General features: G+C 39.9%; 1 protein-coding gene across 2 annotated transcripts in view; it reads left to right on the plus strand.

Annotated features, from left to right (window-relative positions):
• Nucleotides 1-324: 324 nt before the first annotated feature.
• The window catches only part of ACSS2 (acyl-CoA synthetase short chain family member 2), a 57,995-nt gene continuing 39,378 nt past the window's right edge, over nucleotides 325-18,941 (plus strand). For both annotated transcript variants that reach the window (XM_054979167.1, XM_054979168.1), the window contains exons 1-2: nucleotides 325-567; nucleotides 4,156-4,351. In XM_054979167.1, the coding sequence (XP_054835142.1) occupies nucleotides 438-567; nucleotides 4,156-4,351 (326 nt within the window). In that variant the 5' untranslated portion in view covers nucleotides 325-437. The remainder of the gene's footprint in view (nucleotides 568-4,155; nucleotides 4,352-18,941) is intronic.

An 18,941-nucleotide genomic window follows, 5' to 3' on the forward strand; every position in this document is an offset into this window, starting at 1 on the left:
GGAGATACGAACGGAATTTCACAGGCTTATTTTTTAAAATAAGAAGTGGTCATGAACCTTCGATAAACGGATGAGGAGGCTGATAACTAAACCGAAGCTAACTGTTTTCTGCTTCTCCGTTCACAACGCTGCCCGCGAGGGACGCCGGGGAGAGGGCGGATCTGCTGAGACTCGGCGCGGCGGCTGAGGACGTAGAATGAAGCAACACCTCGTGGGCGATAAGGCGAATCCCGGCGCTCGGCTCGGCTTCCCTTCCCTCCTCCCGGCAGCCCTGGGCGGGGCCTGGCTGCCACCCTCCCATTCCCGCTGGTTCCTCCCCTCAGCCGGAGCCTGGCTGAGGTGGCCCCGCCGCGGCGTTCCCCGCTCAGTGCCTGCTGCTGGCCGGCTCCCCTCTGCAGGCTCTCGCCCTGTCCGCTCGCCCGCCTGGAGCCGCGAGGATGGTGCTGCCTGACGAAGAGCGCGCTGCGGGGCTGTACCGGGCGCCCCCAGAACTCGTGCGGCAGGCGCATGTGCCCTCCTTGGAAAAGTACAGGGAGCTTTACCGCCGCTCGGTGGAGGAGCCGCAGGGTGAGTGCCAAGCCAGGCCCAGTTGGGCTGCGGCGGGCAGACAGGGCAGGGCGCGCTTTGGCCGGCCGGTCTAGAGCCAGCCACCCGCGGGCCTGCAGCTTGGGCGGGAAACAGCTGCGCCCGCCAAGGAGGTTTCGCCAGCCGTTGAGGCGCTTTGCACGGGGCAGGCAGTGAGCACCCTCAGCACATGGGGCTCGGGGCCCGCCTGGTTCCCCATCCTTCGCTTTGCCTCGCCATGTGCTTCGCACGACCTCCGCCCCTGCCTGTCTGGATGCAGGCTGAATGCCAGTTCCTCTTCTGTATTCCTGAGTGTCCGAAGACGAGTCGCGGCCGCCCTCTGAGCTTCGCAGGGCTCTTCCTCACCCTACGTTCCCATTGGGCGATCAGAGCATGGACGGCCCTTGCGTCTGTGTGCCACCCGACAGCACCGGGTAGCCTGCGCGACACGGATGTGTTTGTGCTAGGGTTACTTTGCTGGGTTGTTGTAGGTAACCTTTGTAGGAGAGGCAGCCTTGCCTGTGCCACTTTCAGGTAGGTAGTCGTGCTGGTATCAGTAGAACAGCAGGATTTGAGTCCAGTGGCACTAGAGATCAACAGGATTTTCAGAGTATGAGCTGTCCAGAGTCAGCTCTCTTCAGAAGAAGGAAGATATCTGAAGAAGGGAGCTTTGACTCTTGAAAGCTTACCCCCTGAAAATCTTGTTGGTCTCTAAGGCGCCAGTGGACTCAAATCCTGCTTGTTAGTGCCACAATGTGCCGTATCTTTATTTTCATAGTTGGGTGCACAGCCACTTGGCATCATGCTTGTTATAGGTAGTTATGGACTTAATCCCTATAGGGTAGGGTACCAATCTGTTGTTGCCTTGTAGATGAAGTATGTGAAACAAGTGATGCGTCTAAATCCCAGCAGAGAGCCAGCATTTTAAGAAGCCACAATGTTGCTTAGTTGTGTTAGTGTTTTATTTGTTTGTTTGTTTATTTACTTCATTATGTCCCACCTTTCTTCTCACTGGAGACTGCTGAAAGCAGCAGTAGTTTGGATGTTGCTGCACTATGTACAAAAGTTTATAAATTTTTAGATGTTTGCTGCTGTTCTTTCAGGCATGCCAAGTTCAGGGGACATTTTCCTAATTTGTGCTAAGACTGAATATGGTAATATACAGTTATCACCTAACACAGCTTTCTTTGTGTGTTTATTTGGTTATCCAAATATACATCTGTATGTATGTTTTTTCTTCTTCCTGGTCTGATATGTCAAAGCCTTTGCTTATGGTGTAATTACTGTGGCAGTGCTCTTATAGTGCTGCAGCGGCATGGGGGAACATATAGAAGGACAGTAATATAGTTTGGGTTCTTTCTGTGCTAGCTTTTGGAGTCTGGTGGTTGCCTGGGGCCAGCAAGGTTCTCTTCTATATCACCTATGAGGCCAGTAGGCCAGCAACAGTGCCTGTATCATATTGTGCTAATTTTGGGGCTGCTAGAGTTACCTAAAGTCATGGGCAGCCTCCTAAATGTTACTTAGGAGCTAGCTACAGTTGGGTCCGAGACTGGTAGATATGGTTTTGTGCGCAGAGGCAAATCCCAGGGAAAGAAGTAACGTTCCACACTTCTGTTAATGTGTGTGTGATACATGCATACTTTCATTGACTTCAGCCGTAATGTTGGCAGTACTTCAATTCTGTAGTGTCTACAATACCTGTATCTCTTCTGACATTGCAATCAGTGTAAAAGTGAAAGACCTTCACTGAAATTACTATTGGAATAAACTGCTGCTGTTTGTGAGTAGGTTTAAATGCAAGCCAAGGGCCAGTCTGAGGTAATTTCAAGAGGATGCATACATGTCAGAATATCTTGTCAGATAGTGTTGGCTTCATAACTTTGATTAGTTGGTTCTCGTAGTGACAGGTACCTGATGTTTTCTTCCAAGTGATTTAAAGATGCTAGATTGAGATTTGCCTTTGAGAAAGCTGCGTAGATGACACATTCTAATTTTCCATTGGAGTGGAGGAGAGAAGTTCTTGGTTTTTCTTTGAGGTCTACAGATAAAACTTGCCAGTGTGCTTTAAATGCAAATGGCATAGCCAAAATAGCCTCCTCTTTCTGAATGGGAAACTGAAATAATTTATCTTGTGTGGTACTTGCCAGTTTCTAAGAAGGCGTAAATTTGGTTGTTAAAGAGACTCAGGTTTTACAGTACTCAAAAAGAAATTAAGTATTACAGTGTTGGTATAGTGAACAACAGGTGAGCCAGTTATATAGATAGGTTAGATAGTAAAAATGTTTGTTGTAAAGTGTCTTTATTGTTGGCAGTATTTTGTATGGCTTGGGAACATACAATCAACTGTACCTGGGAGGTCTTGCTGGAAGCACCCTAGCTAAATGGCTGTAATAATCCTTCCTTTGACTTGTGCAAATGCAACAGTAATACTTTCCTGGAGGTGAAAACAGTAAGACATGAGTGTGCCTGGTTTTAACTGTTGTATTTGTCATAGATATTTCTGCATGCATCTGATAGTTGCACCCCATTTGATTCCGAATTTACTACATGGAGGCCCTGTCAAGATGTTTGTGCCTCAGGGATGAAGATATATTCAGAGAGAAAATGTTAGGCAGATTTCCTTGTGAGACATTTCTCTATTCTTCAGCTTTCTGAGACACCAATGGGCCCTTTGTATTTTGTACTCGCATATAATGGCTGTAGTGTTAAGTTTCAGGGTTCTGTGAGATATGTCAGTGCTGCTGTTCTATAAATGGCTATATTCTCAAGCTGTCAGATGGCATTGATGGTCTGCTGCCAGTGACTGAGAGAGGTGGCACAAACTTTTAGGGGTGAGTTGCTGAAGGTACAGTTTAGCAATGCCATGTTTCAAAAAAAATTTGCAGTAAGGATAAAGCAGAAAATGTATAACGTTGGCACATATTGGATTCATATCTGACTTCTCATGAAGTTGAGTAGAAATGGATCATTTTTAATATATGCATGAAAGATGCAGTTTAATTGTAATTTTGCAGTCTTCAAAATGGGAAGAAGTCACATATTTTAATTAGATTATGCTTTCTTAAAGTCCGATTACTTGGATAAAGTTCCCATTGAAATGTATGTGATTTGCCCTCAAGTATATAAGATATAGATGCAATCTTGAGAAAAGAATTTATGAACTCGTTGTTTGTGAGAAATAAACTGAGCTGCTGTGGCACAGTGGTTCAGCTGCGAATCAGCAGTCTACTGGTTCTAATCCCACTACTACCATGAGCTCAGGAGGTGGCCTTGGGTAAGCCCCTCCTCTCAGCCCCAGCTCCCCAGCTGTATTGTGAGGATAATAATAACACTAACTTGTTCACAGCTCTGGGTGAGATACTAATCTGTTTAGAAGAGTGGTATATAAGTGCAGTTATTATTATTCAATAATAAGCTAATATCTGGTGAAATTAATATCCTTCTGTACCATGTCAATTCAGCTGTAGTCATTTGCATCCTTGAGTCTCTTAATCTATTCTCTTCCTGAAATAAGACCAATTAAGTTTTGTCTTATTTAGATGGCTCTAGCTATTTGCTGATGTCTAAACATTTTAATATATTCTTCTGCAGAATTTTGGGGTGATATCGCCAAAGAATTTTACTGGAGAAGCCAACACAGTGGACCATTTCTGCAGTACAACTTTGATGTCACTAAAGGAAAAATCTCCATTGAATGGATGAAAGGGGCTACAACTAACATTTGCTACAATCTGCTGGACAGAAATGTCTACGAGAATAAACTTGGGGACAAAATAGCTTTTTACTGGTAATATTTTGCTTTTTATTTTCTTTTGTATAAACCTTAAAAATGAAAAAAAGTGTTGTGCCATTAGCTTATTTTGTGCTGACACAGTGTGTGGAGAGACCTTAGAGGTAAGTAATAAAGAATGAGCATTGTGTCGTTACAGCTGATTTTCACTTGAACATGCTTGAGAAACCGTCTGTAATTAAAGCAGGCACACATTTTTTTTGAGGGGAAATCTGCCTTCAGTTGCTTCTGGCTCCTCAAGTTCTAACAGGTTCCTAGATATAAGTGTTCAGCGCTGCTTAAAATTTCTGTAATGCTTCTTTTACTTTAGCCATATCAGTGGCTTGCGTGTACTTCAAAAAGTCCTCTAGAAAGCTTGCTACAAGCAGCCATGAGTTCCCTAAATAACAGGTGCTTCAATAGAACACAAACATTGAAGTTCATTGCAAGGGCAGGGGGTAACTTTCTTCTTTGCGCTTTGAACAATTCTAATTCCTCTCACCCCTCCCTCCCCTGCAAATTCACTGAAGCAATGGCCACCCTGTGAAACTTGCATATCTGATCAGAGCACAGGAAGCTTAAGGGAGCTTTGACACTCGGTGAACAATCCTAAGCAGGTCCACTCAGGTTTACTCAGTAGAGCTTACTCCAGATTGCAGTGTCAGTACAGGAAATATTGTCTCTATAGCAGGTTCCTGCAGCAGAATGTGATTATTTTCTTTACCATTCATGATGCTCCCTTTTCCAAGAAGACTCATAATTTTTTTTCTTAAACACATTATTGCTCTTTATTTTCTTGTGCTCCAGAACATTCACGTAATTTATTTCCTTTCCTTGACAGTTCTAGTTCCTTTTTCTTTGATTAGTACTTGCGAACTTAACAGAGCGAACAGAGAATCAGGAAATCCAATCTATATTTACTAGGAAGCAAGGCCCACTGATTTCATTAACTCACCAGTTCATGCATGTGCGTTGCAGCTTTAGTCATGCATGTGTTTCAGATGCAAGCCTTTTCCTCCTAAAAGTATATAATGTATTACCTTGTGTTTTTGTTTTGGTTTAGTCCCAGTGGGATTTCTTAAAACTGTTATTGGGATTGGGATACAGGTGGGCCTAAAAAAATCTTCTGTTAAAGAAGCAGGTCGGGTTTTAAAGTAAGTTTCAAAGTGATTCTATTGTTAGCTCAGTGTGACTTGGCTACCCTGCCTTTTGCAGGCTGTGTTGTGTGGCTACAGCTGAATGTCATGTAGCATGCAGAAAGTGGATCTGGTGATAGAACTTTGCAGGTGCAAATATAATAATAATAAAGTTATTCGCTGTCTTGAGCTAGGGAAAGGTGGGGCACAATTTTTTAAAAAAATATAATACTGGTAATTCTATTTTTAAGTGTTGTTGGTTAAAATGTAGGTGGGTGGGATATAAGCTCCGTTGACAGAGGCGCCGCGTAAAAAATGAAATATATTTCATAACTATGGTGAAACGATTAGGAGGTGGCTACAGCATCACTTACTCACTTCTCCCTTTCCTGAAATACACATTAGGGCTGCTGTGCCTTAATTGTTACATCAATAGCAATGTTAGTCATGGTTAAAACTAACCAAAGGGGGTCCTGTTTAACCCAGATCGGACACTTTACTTTGCAAGCAGGCTCAGGACAGGGTACAACATTCATAAAATACATAATACCAGCTTCATAGTAGTTTTAGATTCTGGCTAAAATTGGAAACCTGTTTAGCTCTAGCATTCTAATGTCTGTGGGGACATATGGTTAATGGTGGTTAGGCTGGTTGGTAACAGGAATTTATATTTAAAGAAAGGATATGAAGAGGGAGTTGGGGAGGACCAATGAAACAGAAACTTGCAAAATGCATAGCTGCTTTCCTCTGAACTTTTTTCTTTAAATAATGTTCTAATAGCATGAATATATAAGCACGGTGCTCCTGGATTAGACGAAGGGTCCATCTGTTCCAGCATTGCCTTTGTAATGATGGTCTGATGGATACTTCTGAGAAGCATAGAACACGGTATGAAAGCAGGACACTCCTCTTGTTTGTCTTTCAGCAACTGATGATGCCTCTAATCGTGGAACTTCTGATGGCTGTTAAAAACCACAATAGGTGCCATACTCACCACATTCGAAATGTGTAAAAAAAATGCTCTTTTCAGTTTTGGTTGTCCTGAACTTGACCGCCAATCAATTTAAATGGGTTGTAGTGTTACGTGAGAGTGACACACCGCTAATCTTCCCTTTAGTCTTTTTTCTTTCTGAATTATGAGCTCCAAATTCCTAGAGAAGGTTCTTTAAATTTTTGATCATTTTGAAGAAATCTAGGTTTGAATTCTTTTAAGTCCCTTCTTGCTCTTTTAATTAATCAGCCCCCAAATAGAATGGCAGTATTGTGAAAGTAGTACTGGCTGATGGATTGCATCATAGGTAGGACAGGACAGAGAAATAATCTCCAGCTCAAATTGTCAGGGAGAACAGACATGTGTTTTTAAATGAACTTTGAGGCTCTGTTCAAGCCCTGAGCATCTTTGTATGTTCATGACTGCTGGTCATGGGGAACCTTGTAAAATTTGGGCTGTGAAATGCTATTCCCCTACCCCCATATTGTTGTTCTCTGGTCTCTTCTTGCTTTATCATTTTGTAAGCTCCCTTCTCTTCCTCTTCCTCTCTGTTACAATATTCCTTTTGAGTGGTCAGATGTTTGCCTGCCTGCCTATTACAACAAAGATTGCAAAGGCAGTTCTAGTCCTTTCGTGGGATAGAATTTGCAGCACGGGTAACTGCTTTCCTTTTAGATAGCAGTTAGGGAAATCAGTAAAAAGGCTGCACCTGTTTTAACTTCCAGTGACTGTAGGGAATAAATTTCATTAAGTGCTTCTAGTTCTATGTATGCCATCAGACTTGAGAAGGCTCTGCCATGAAATGCACTTTGAATGGACGTGGTAGTTTGCTGAACAGTCCTGAGTGTTAGTTTTGTATTTGTGCATTAACTATCCTTTGAGTATGTTGGTCTGTGCTGAGTATATCTAGTTGATGTTTAGTGCTCTTTGCCTCCTTTGAACAGATTGTTGATTTTATGCCTTTGATGGGGTTTGAGAAGAATTATTTCACAAAGGCAGATGTCTCCTGTGCAGAGTTATTCCAGCCTAAACCAGATGTAATCAGTGAGCTTAGACTGGAGCAACTTAACAGAAATGTTTTCACATGAGCCTGTCCTCTTTTCTTTGTCTCTTCTAATATTGGTAGTTGAATGTACTGAAGTTGTGTATAGCAAGGGTTACATGACCCTTGCCTACACGGCTTAAGGACATAAAAAGATATGTTGCCTTTAATTTTTGTGAAAGGGAAAACTGTTCAGAGAGATCCTCTTGAGATGTTATTGGACTGCTTTAGGAGGTATGGCTGGTGCTCAGATAGAAACAACAAATACTGTTGTTTTACCAGATTGTAAGAGAGGGACATGATCATAACTTTTGTGTTTGTAACTGGATTAATATATTCTAGTTCAACAAAGTGACATGCAAGCTTTGTCACTTTCTGAGATCCTATTTAAGGCTAGCTGTTTTGTTCTGCAAGCACATGAAGATACTGCAAGTTCTTATGTAATTTCTTAGGAACCCAATCAGAAAATACATAGATATATGAACAGTCTCCCAATGTCTTGTTTTAATCTGAAAAATTGTATTGGATGCAGTGGGACCAGAAAAGCCGCAGGGGAAGTGGGGCTGCTTAACTGTTTCTCTTCCTGCTGTTTCCTCAAAATTTCCCTTTCCAAGATGTTTTTCCACCTGCAGAAGAAAAGGCATGATGTCCCTGTATCTTTATATGTGTGGAATTTAGAGCAGATAAATAATGGAAGAGAACGGTTAATCCTTCTTTTCTTCGTTCTTGGCTGCTCCTCTGTTTCTAATTTCTGCCTCCAATGCTGCTTCTTAATGTCTAGCCTGACAAGATCCTTCTTATGGGCCCTGCTCCTTATGACAAAGCTTCAAAAGGTAAGTCTTGTGGATAAAGGGGCTTAAATTTACTTTGATTGCTAGACTGAAATAAAATTTTTATAAAATTATGTATCACTGGTATATGTCCCTTTACAAATTAGCTAAAATGAGTAAAGGTATGTCGAATAAATGTTGGAAATGTGAGAAACAAGAAAGAACATTCTATCATCTCTGGTGGACTTGCTGTAAGGCTAGAAAATTCTGGATTCAAATCCATATGATAATACAAAATTTTTAAAGACTACTATACAGTTTAAGCCAGAAGCCTTTTTGTTGGGATTAATGGACAAACAGTTGGAAAATCAGCATGGGGTTTTATTTTTGTATATGATTACAGCAGCTAGGGTTTTATATGCGCAAAAAATGGAAAAGCATAGAATTGCCTTCAACTGAGGATTGGATTACAAAAATGACAGAGTTAGCGGAGATGGCTAAATGTATAGCTTTGATCAGAGATAAAACATTGTCTACTTTTTTGGCTAACTGGAATCCCCTTGTTGACTTTCTGCGTGAAACAAGGAAAAATGATTTGATGATCTGTGGCTTTGATTTTTAAGAAGATAAATCTGGGAAAAAACAAATAAAAGGGAGGTAGTAGAGGAAATTTTTTGGAGAGATTAAATTTTAAGTATGATGTTTGTTAAAAAAAGATAAATGTAGAGAAGAATGGAAATGAAATATATATTATTGTTTTCTTTTATTTCTAAGTTCTCTTTTCTTCTTCTTGTAAGCTTTTTATTATCCTTTTCTTTAGTTTTGCTTTCTGCCCTTTTTATTGTGCTTTTAATTCTATAAATAAAATTAAAAAATAATTTTTAAAAAAGTAAGTCTTCTGGCTACCAGAGATGGTTTTTTTCAGTGGTAGCACCACCAACCTTCCATAGAATGCCCTTCCCCTTGAGGCTCACATGGTGACTAGCCTATTTTTTTATAAATGCTAGGTCAAATCATTCTTTCAATTAAGAGGTTGATTTTTAAAAATAGTTTTTAGTATCAGCTTATAGCCTGCTAAATGCTTTATGCTGTTTTTATGCTCTGGCTGGATTTTTAATACTTTATTGCTAATGACTTTTATGGTATGGTATGTTTTATTCTGTAAGCTGCCTTAAGCAGGTTCTCTGGAGAGGTGGCATACAAATCTTCTAAATAAATGTACAAACATATTTGTCAGGAGACGGGAGTATCATATACAGTATCATACAGTGATACTGTTGCCTTTAGTTAGAGGCACTTAAAGGAAGAAGAAAATAGTTCCTTTTGCATTAATGTCTTTGCTATAAAGCCAGATCAAATTTTTATGAACGTCTTCCCCATACAGGGAAAGTAGGATCATTACAATCTTCCTACTCCGAATTTCTGCCTACACATCTAGACTCTTTATTCAGGAATTAGCATTAATCCCATTGGTAGATAATGGTGTACATGTAGAGACTTCTTTGTGTGCATATATTTTGGGAATTGTGTATGGCTACTGGTTCACTATATGTGTACACAAGATGCGTATGTATAGATTAAACTTTCAGGTAAGATCATCATCACATGTTATCTCTGTGGTAACATATGAAACAGTTGTCTCAGTGTTGATTTTGACCCCTAAACATTTTATAAAGGCAGATGTAAGGTGTTTTTTTTTATTTGCAGACATGTGTTAACTCTTGGCTCAGCCTAAAACTAAAATGCTGTTTGCTGTATGGGTGCAGTTAGGAATTCTGGCTCTGTTTATGCTACTTACATTCATTCAGCTCTTTTTCAGTGTGTGTGGCTCAAGCTCTAACAATAACTTGAACTTTAACTGAGGTTATATAATAGGAAGTTCCTGGTTGCTTAGACTGATACTGTGTTGCAGACCTAAGTATAACAATCTGAATGGCACATAGGTTTCTTCAAGTATTGATTCATTGCTTGCTCTCCACTTTAAAGGATTGTATCTATCAATCAATATATCTAACAGTTTGGGGAAATAGTGTGGGGAAGGGGCTACAGGGGAAAACAAAGTACCTCCTGCAAGTCCCTGTGGATTCCTTGCCCCATAACTTGGTCCTGCCTGGCTGCTGGCAAATTGCAACTGGCCATAGTATTTCTGGGTAGAGACTGCAAGAGGAGGGAAGGAAGGAAGGCTGAAGACAGCAGGATAAAGATAAGTTGGCTGATGGGTGGGGAGAGAAGAAAGGAAAAGCTATGGGGACTTTCATGGAAAGAAAAGAGGAAATGTGAGGAAGGGGAAAATGAGATGACCTCTGCAAGTCCTTGGAAGTCCCCTGCTTGTTCATATATAGTAGCACACCACGTAGAATGTGGGCAGGTGTGAGTGGCTTTTGACTATTCTGTTTTAATTGAGGCTGATCTTAGGACCCATCATTAATGACCTTCACAAATAGAAATTGATTTGCATATAGCCCTGATAAAAGTTCATAAGACAAATGTTAAACAGTGCATGGAACAAAGAATGATCTCCACTTCATAACATCTGGAAGAATTTACCTGTGTCCTGAAGTTGCAGCCTTGTTAATTTTGTTACTCTTGCTACCAGCAGCTATAGATGTGGGATAGAGAAATGTCTTAACATTGTGACAACAGATTAGAGGCAAGTTCTATTAAATGTGGGGAATAGACACATGGGTGCCAGGGAATCCATCAACATGTTTCTTGGTGCCCACTCCCCTTTCCCTCAAATCAGAGGCCCAATCCTGGCTTTCCTTCATCTCATTGGAGCAGGAGGTGGTTCAGAGGAGGTGGCCCAGGAGGTATCACATGCATTTCTCCAAGGAGCACCCCCTCCCCAGAAAAAAGTTGCCTTCTTCATGGGTGTATGCTTGTCTTGGAACTGCCTAACATTTGGGAGGGACAATCCCCCCTGGCAGCCATTTTGTTGAAATGCCCACTATTCATTCTTCAAGTTCTAAAATTGCCCACAGGCTCAACAAGGTTAGTGAGTGACTGCTGTTTTAACTCAACAACTACTTTGGCTTTTATTTAAAAACTCTGAAACAAGTCTGAATGTAGCAACCTATATGGGATATTGTTTGCTTCAATTTCCATGCTGTTTTTATTCTTGCCTCTTTTTCAGCTTTTAGTATAGAAGGAAAGGTGCTAACATCTGTCTAAAACACTCTGTGGTGCAAAGGAAGGAGATGTGAACTCATTCGCTTCAGTTCTTATCAGTCAAAAATCTGGAACTAGTTGACACATATTTTCTGTTGGCCATTTTTTTTCTTGGTTGCAAAGCAAACAATTGGTAGTGTTTTCCTTTCTTGCAACAGGATGTAATAGATCTATATTTACATACCTTGAATTGATTCTTTCCAGTAACATGTCTTTGCAAAACTGATAGGGAGATTTGGCAAATTTGGACTCCTTTTCATATAGGTGCCTAACCAAATTCTTGTCTAAAGGACTGATTTTTGTCAGTGTTCAAATGTGGCACTGGGGAATAACAAATGTAACCTTCAGCTTTCTAATGTATATAGTTGTTATATTTGCTCAAGCTTTCTCTTCCTGGTTGGTAGCAGTTAGATTTATAGTTATTGCAAGGCTTTATTTCATAAATCACATTTCATCAGCAGTGACATCTGCCAAGGCAGTAATTGAGTAAGAAGCCAGACTGAATAACGTAATAAGCTTGGGAAAGTACATTGCTGAAATACTGATTAGATTGCAGCTTCAGTCCGATTTCTGGTATGTTTTGGATGTTTGTGTGGAATCTTTCATATTAAAAAAAAATCTTAAGAGATCATGAAATCACTCTGCGGTGCTGTGATTGGGAAGTAACATTATGCATGGATATAACATTTGAAGGGGAAGACTAACTTCTATGGCATTAGATAGGTAGCCATGTTAGTTTGTCTGTAGCAGTAGAAAAGAGCAAGAGTCTAGTAGCACCTATAAGACTAACAAAATTTATGGTAGGGTATGAGCTTTCATGAGCCACAGCTGAAGAAGTGAGTTGTGGCTCACGAAAACTCATACCCTACCACAAATTTTGTTAGTCTTATAGGTGCTACTGGACCCTACCTCTTTTCTACTTCTATGGCATTGATAATATCATTATCCTAATCTTGACGTCATATTTTGTGCAGACAGCATGTTAAGAACTTATTATGACCTCTGATTCACTTATAGCCTTGTATTGGAAATGACATAGATTTGTGGCAAGGGCCAAAACTAGAGTCTGTGTTTAGAAAACGCCCATTTCCATGTCTATTCATTGAGTGTTCAGAGTTCGAAATTTATGAATGTAACTGCAGAAGAACATCTATTTTAAATTTTTGTTGAGGAGGTAATTTGGCTTTGTTTCTTTGCAGAGCTTTTAATTCTGTAGCTGGTTTCCCTTACAGCTTCAGATTAAATCTTTTGGTATATGCCCTTTCTGGTACTCTGTTCCAACTGATCATGTAGCACTGCTTTTTGTGTCACTATTCAGTTAAATGATTTCTCTGCTCAGGTGTTTGAAAAGGCGTCTTTATGGTTTTTAGTGACGTCCTGTGAATCTGGGGAAACATGACAGCTCGGTAGAGGGGAATGTGTAGCAGGCAGCTATTTAACGAGCTTTTGCCCGTGTCTGAAACTAAGCTTCTACTTAACCAAACGAAAGATGTATCTTTTCTCTTGGAAAGCTTTCAGCAATTAGTTCTCAGACCTGTCAAACACATAAGTTCTTTGAACCACCTATTTATCAGTACATTTATTTATATAGGGTTCAATATTGCTTTGCAACTCTTTATCAAACACACAGACACCTGTCTAGAATTTATTTCACTTTATTGAAAATACACCCTAGTTTTTAATGAAGCAAGTAATTAAAATATAAATGGTTATTAATATAAATCCTATAAAAACAGAACACAGAAAGGCAATAAGAAATAAATTTGCTAACATTTCCTAATAAATTCCAAGTTTAACATAATCAAAGTTTCTATGAAATGCATAGGTAAAAATAAATTCTCACCTAAATTCTCTCAAGAGATTTCTTCCATCAGAGCTCTGCCATTCTATCTGAATTTGCATTTTTATAAGTCATCATATGCAAATATCTAAGATCTATTCACATGATAGCACAAACCAAAGATAATTGGTCTGATGCTTCATTGACTATTCATAGTTTCTATTTTATAACCTTCCAATTAGTAAAAAATGACATTATACTCAAACTTACAAAACAAAACTATAAATCTCTGAGAAGTGACAGAAAAAGTTAAGTTGAGTGATCACTATTGGTTGAATCTCTGATAGAGGAACATTAATCTCGATAGAGTCCACTATTTTAATTAACTGTCAAAAGATTAAAGCACACCTGTTAGAATTACCTAACAGTTAGAAAAAAACACACAGACAGTTCATGCCAAGTTTGAAAGTTCATCTAGGATACAAGTACATGGCCTAGTATTGCTCAGTATTGATTAATGTCATGTGCTTTTATTGGTGCAACAGCTACCTCTGTACATTCTGTTATGGCTGGAATTGATCTATTTATTTTGTCACTTGAGTGTCTAGTGTTCTCTTGAGTGTCTACAGCAGTGATGACGATTTTGAAAAACTGGAAATACATTTCCATACTTGCCATCCTATTCTACGTATACATTTTGTCAAATATGACTGAACAAACCCGGTTTTATGGTATGAGGAAACACAGTAAAATGGCTTAGATGAATAGCAACATTGCAGGGTCATTATAATTGATATATATACATACTTTTTAAATTAATAGTCAATGGAGAATATGGAATCTCATTGTTTATGAATCATAATTTTTTTAGAGGGTTTATATTTTTAGATTATTCTAAATGCCCTTTATTACCATAGCCTTTTCTTTAGTAGTATATAGAGGTGAGCATGAACCGAATTACGAACCAAAGTTCGTCACGAACCGGGCCAGTTTGTAGTTCGCAAACCAGTGGTTCGTGTGAGCTCATTTCTCACGAACTGTGATGAATTTTTGCCTGGTTCATATTTCGGTTCATCACTGCAGACAACCTGGTGGCGATCAATCAGTTTTGTAGGCAACGGGGGGTGGGGATGGGCTCTCTGCAGACCTTCTGCCGACTCAGAAGTGATGTTTTCACAAACCAAATGAATCAGGTCACGAACCAAGGCAAGTTCGTGAAAGTTCATAGTTCATGAACCATGACAAACCACGAACCAAATGAACTGCCATTTTTTTTGCTTTGTGCCCACCTCTAGTAGTATATTTGGCAGTTCAGAACTGGATAATGGCAGCTACATTTAACATGCTTGGGGCTATTTAAACCATTTACAAAATCTGCAAAATTTCCATCACAGTCCTCTTAGTCATTTGTGGCTTATGAAATTGTTTTACATCAGGCCTTAATTTGAAGCTACTGTTGCAAATGAATTTCTAGGAGAGTTTCTTCTTTCTTCCATGTGCAAGACTGTTGATCAGTTTCCTAATAGGACTGCTGTGCCTGGCCACAGTTCACACAGAATGTCTGTGTAAAATCCCTTTCTTGTTCATGGGAAGCTGGTTCCACAGTGTAATATTTTGCTCAAGCTGTCTTGAAATGAATGCATGTTGTGCAAGAATGCAATCTTGCTCTTAGACAACTCTCCCTTAATCCCAGGTAGGTTTATATGGGAGAAAGTCTCAGTGAGTCATCTGCAAGACAAGCAAGTGTTAAATAAGGTGATGTCTGTGGATGTCTGTCTATAGATAATATAGGATTTGGGGCTTTTAAAAGATCTTTGTTATAATGGACTATACGATCAGTGCTGTTTCTGATATTTAGAGATTATTATGGTGCTCAGGATGTAGGAAGCCTTCAGGATGTTTTAAATAATGCTGGTTGGGGTTGTTAGCAAATATCTTATTGCTCTTGACCAGTTTCAGCAAACACGTGGTGATTTCTAAGTAGGTAATGTTGCTCACGTTGGTGTCATGTTAGTATTTTTGTTACTCTATACAAAACTTGATTCTTAAAATACCACCGTGATTGGTATGCAGGCATTGCGTGTTCTGTTGTGTGATTGAGAAACCTGAACCGTATAACATGCAGTCCTAGAGAAGTTAAGTGTATTTCATCAATGTATTATCATTGCTAAATCTTCATGATAAAGTTGTTGAAATGCTGGCAAAATGCTATCATTTTCTCAGATTACTGAAATGAGAAGCATACCATGTGCTCATTGCTTATGTTGCTAGAGTGAATAAAACCATCTCAGTAGATAGATGTCTAGCGTGTTTCACTGTATATCTCTTGGGGGCAGTTTTTTGTTCCTCTGTTTCTAATGCAGAAAAATTTAACTTCCAGCTATATTTGTTTATGGAAGTTTCCAGTTCACAGCCAGATGCAGTTTATGGAACACTACCCAAAATGATAATGCTCAAATGAAAGTGATATTTGGGTTATTTGATAGTTGTATTGGGGGTGTGGGGAAAGAAAGAGAATGAGGTTCACTCTATATTGTTTAGGTGGTATGTCACTTGTAAGCATTTTTAGTTATATGAATGGCATTGAGACTCCTTACAGTAAGCCAAATATGAAAAATCAATTACCTTTCTTTTTACTGTACTTACAGTCTGGCTTTTTCATTGAGACTCAAGGTGGATTACACAGTGGAAATAGATAACAGTGCCTACAAAGAGGTATCTAATAAACATAGTGTAGGTCAATGCAATCAATATGAGGAGACTTCCATTGAACATGTACTACTAGGAGGACTAGGATTATTGAAATGTGAATGAGCATAGGATACTAGGCATGATACAGAGTGTGGGTATAATGAAGAAAAGTGGTATTATATCAGTAGAAAACCATGAAACAGCAGCAAAGTAATAGATGCAGCAAACTGATATGTGTGTGTGTGTTATGCGCCATCAAGTTGCCTCCGACCTATGGCGACCCTATGAAGAAAAGACCTCCAAAACGTCCTATCATTAACAGACATGCTCAGATCCTGCAAACTGGAGGACATGGCTTCTTTTATTGAGTCAAGCCATCTTGTTTTCGGTCTTCCTCATTTCCTACCACCTTCCACTTTTCCTAGCATTATTGACTTTTCCAGAAAATCTTATCTTCTCATGATGTGATCAAAGTACGATAGCCTTAGTTTTGTCATTTTAGCTTCTAGGGAGGATTTAGGCTTGATTTGATCTAGTACCCACTTATTTGTCTTTTTGGCTGTCCATGGTATCTGCAAAACTCCTCCAGCACCACATTTCAAACTGAGAATACATCCTGTTCATAGTGGTATAATCCACAGCCCATTTCCTTTATAAAATGCCTTCCTGAACTATTCTCTTATAGTATAGCCCTATTGCCTTTGTAGAAAAGCTCTCCTGAACAATTCCTTTTTTACTTAGTTTGCAGAATGACAGGAGTGTAGGAGCCCTCCTGACCTAAGGCAGGCCATTCTGCATGCTAGGGCCATAGGATATTGGGGCTGAGTTCACACATGTACAAGAGAGGCTTAATATTTATGCTTTTCTGGAGAATTTGGTGTTCCAGAGTCATTTTGGAAAGAGAGTGTATCTCCTATGCAAACTTCCACCTGTATTTAACTTCTTCCTGCAATAGTGATAGCTAGAAGTGAAATACTTTGATATCACCTGTGCCAAACTTTGTGCTGTACTGGTAGAATAGTAATATCTGGGCAGAGTATATAAATGAGCTAACCCTGAGTCTTACATAGATTTTTATTTTCATATATCCATGAAGTTTGTCTCTGTTTGTCTCTCTCTGAAGGTATTTCTCAAATGCTGGATAGCACTCTTGAGCTTTTGCTGGTGAAAAAAAGTGGGAGAATTCTGCAGTTTTCTTGATAAATCTATTTGTTCTACACGAATGATCAAGTTCAGTTCTATGTTATAATAGGTGATGGAGCTTCTGATTAATGAGGGTTGGAAAAAAAGTGCAATTTACTTAAAAGCTTTGGGTAGCTATTTAATGCTGTAAAATGTCACACTGGCCCAGAATTTACTGAATTGCTTTTAATTAAACAGATTGTCCTGAACACTTTGTGATGAGCAAAGCTTTGATATGATAGACCTTCACAGCCACCTTCTTTCAAAACTGGAGTCAAGGGCACTTAAAATGTCCTCATGGAGAGGCTGCAAAGTGTAAAGTTGCTTGCTATTTAGATGTGGAAATTCTTCAGTGTGCTATGAAAAAAGCCCCATGCTGGGTTTGTGCAGTGATAGAAATTTCAAATCGCCATGTGGTTCTTTTCAAGTGGCTTGCCTTACATCTCCTCACATTCATCTGCCCTAAGTCTTGAAAACTCATTTCTCATCTCTTTTTTGCCACTTTTTGGTTAACATGTCAGAAAGTGTGGTCGGGGGAAAGGGTAGGCAGAGTTCATATTCAATTGCTTTCCACAAAGATCTTGCTTAAAATCTGTCTGACTAATAGAATACCAAGCTGCTGGTTCCAGGCTAAACGTCCTGCTTATTTATGTATGCTGGTCCACAGAAGTCTTGTGCTAGCCCCTGAAGAGAACTAATGTGCACTAGATGTTCTGAAGTCCTAATGGGGCATGGGGGAGGACCCTTCTCTATATAACTTACCATTCTGAGGCTATTAGTGGGAGTGTCAGGATATGTGGCAGTGCAGTAAGGCCCATTAAATTTTTACAATCACTAACTGGTTATGTCAGTGTTGGCTGTTAAGCAACTGTGAGTAGCTGTGCAAGGGTGTGGTTTCTGGCACAGTGTAGTAGGCAGTTTTTTAACCCTTAACAGTGCAACTATATGCAAAATTATGCCCTAAGTCCTTTGAAGTTGCAGGGCTTAGAATGATGCAACTCTGTTTAGCACTGCATTCTGATGTTTCATTACAGTGTTTTGTATCACCTTAACTCTGGCCTGATTTTGGAAGTTCAGACTTGTTCATGAAATCAGCAAGGGAATACTTCCCTGATACTATTGTTGAACCTCTTAGCAGCTTATGATGAGGTAGAATGTTGCATTTTGATGAGAGTGTGGAGACAGACCTGGAGTGCTTTAACTTTTACTGGTTGGCATGTATACAGGGAGAACATGTTTCTGACCCCTGGAAGCTAGCCCATAACATTTCCCATCAGCCTGTTCTCTTCCTGCTTCTGTTTTTAATGTCTCTGTAAAGATGATTGGAGGCGTGTCAAGCGTTTTGGTGTGAGGTGTTGACACGCAGCTTTGTTTTTCATTCCATCCCCTAGTACTTGTCTTGAGTTTTTAACTGACTCTTAAGGTCTCCAATGGCAGTTTCTAACCACACCAGACCAGGAATCTCTTCTCTCTTCAGAGCTAACTCTCTGTTTGACTGGGTAGGGAAATTCTCGATCTAGCCCCTTTCTTTGGCCTGAATGGGAGTCTTTACCTACTTCCCAAACTTTCTTGCCAACTTTCCTCGAGTTCTTCTGTCTGTATTCAACCGCTCTCAGTCAGGGCTGACTCTCCAAATTGTCAGTACTCAACTCCTCTCAGCTAGGGTGGAAATCAGGCTCCTCCCTCCCCAGCATCCAGTTCAGAAGTCTTTCTCTGTTCAGCTTGTGCTACCCAATCAGATTTTGTAGAGTAGCCTGTCACTCAAGGCTCTCAGTTTCTGTGAAGAAGTAACCCTTAACAGTCCTTCAGCTGTTTCTACAGCACTTGTAAGCTTTTAAAAAATGCAAT

Source organism: Eublepharis macularius, chromosome 5, assembly GCF_028583425.1.
Source record: "Eublepharis macularius isolate TG4126 chromosome 5, MPM_Emac_v1.0, whole genome shotgun sequence".
NCBI lineage: Eukaryota > Metazoa > Chordata > Lepidosauria > Squamata > Eublepharidae > Eublepharis > Eublepharis macularius.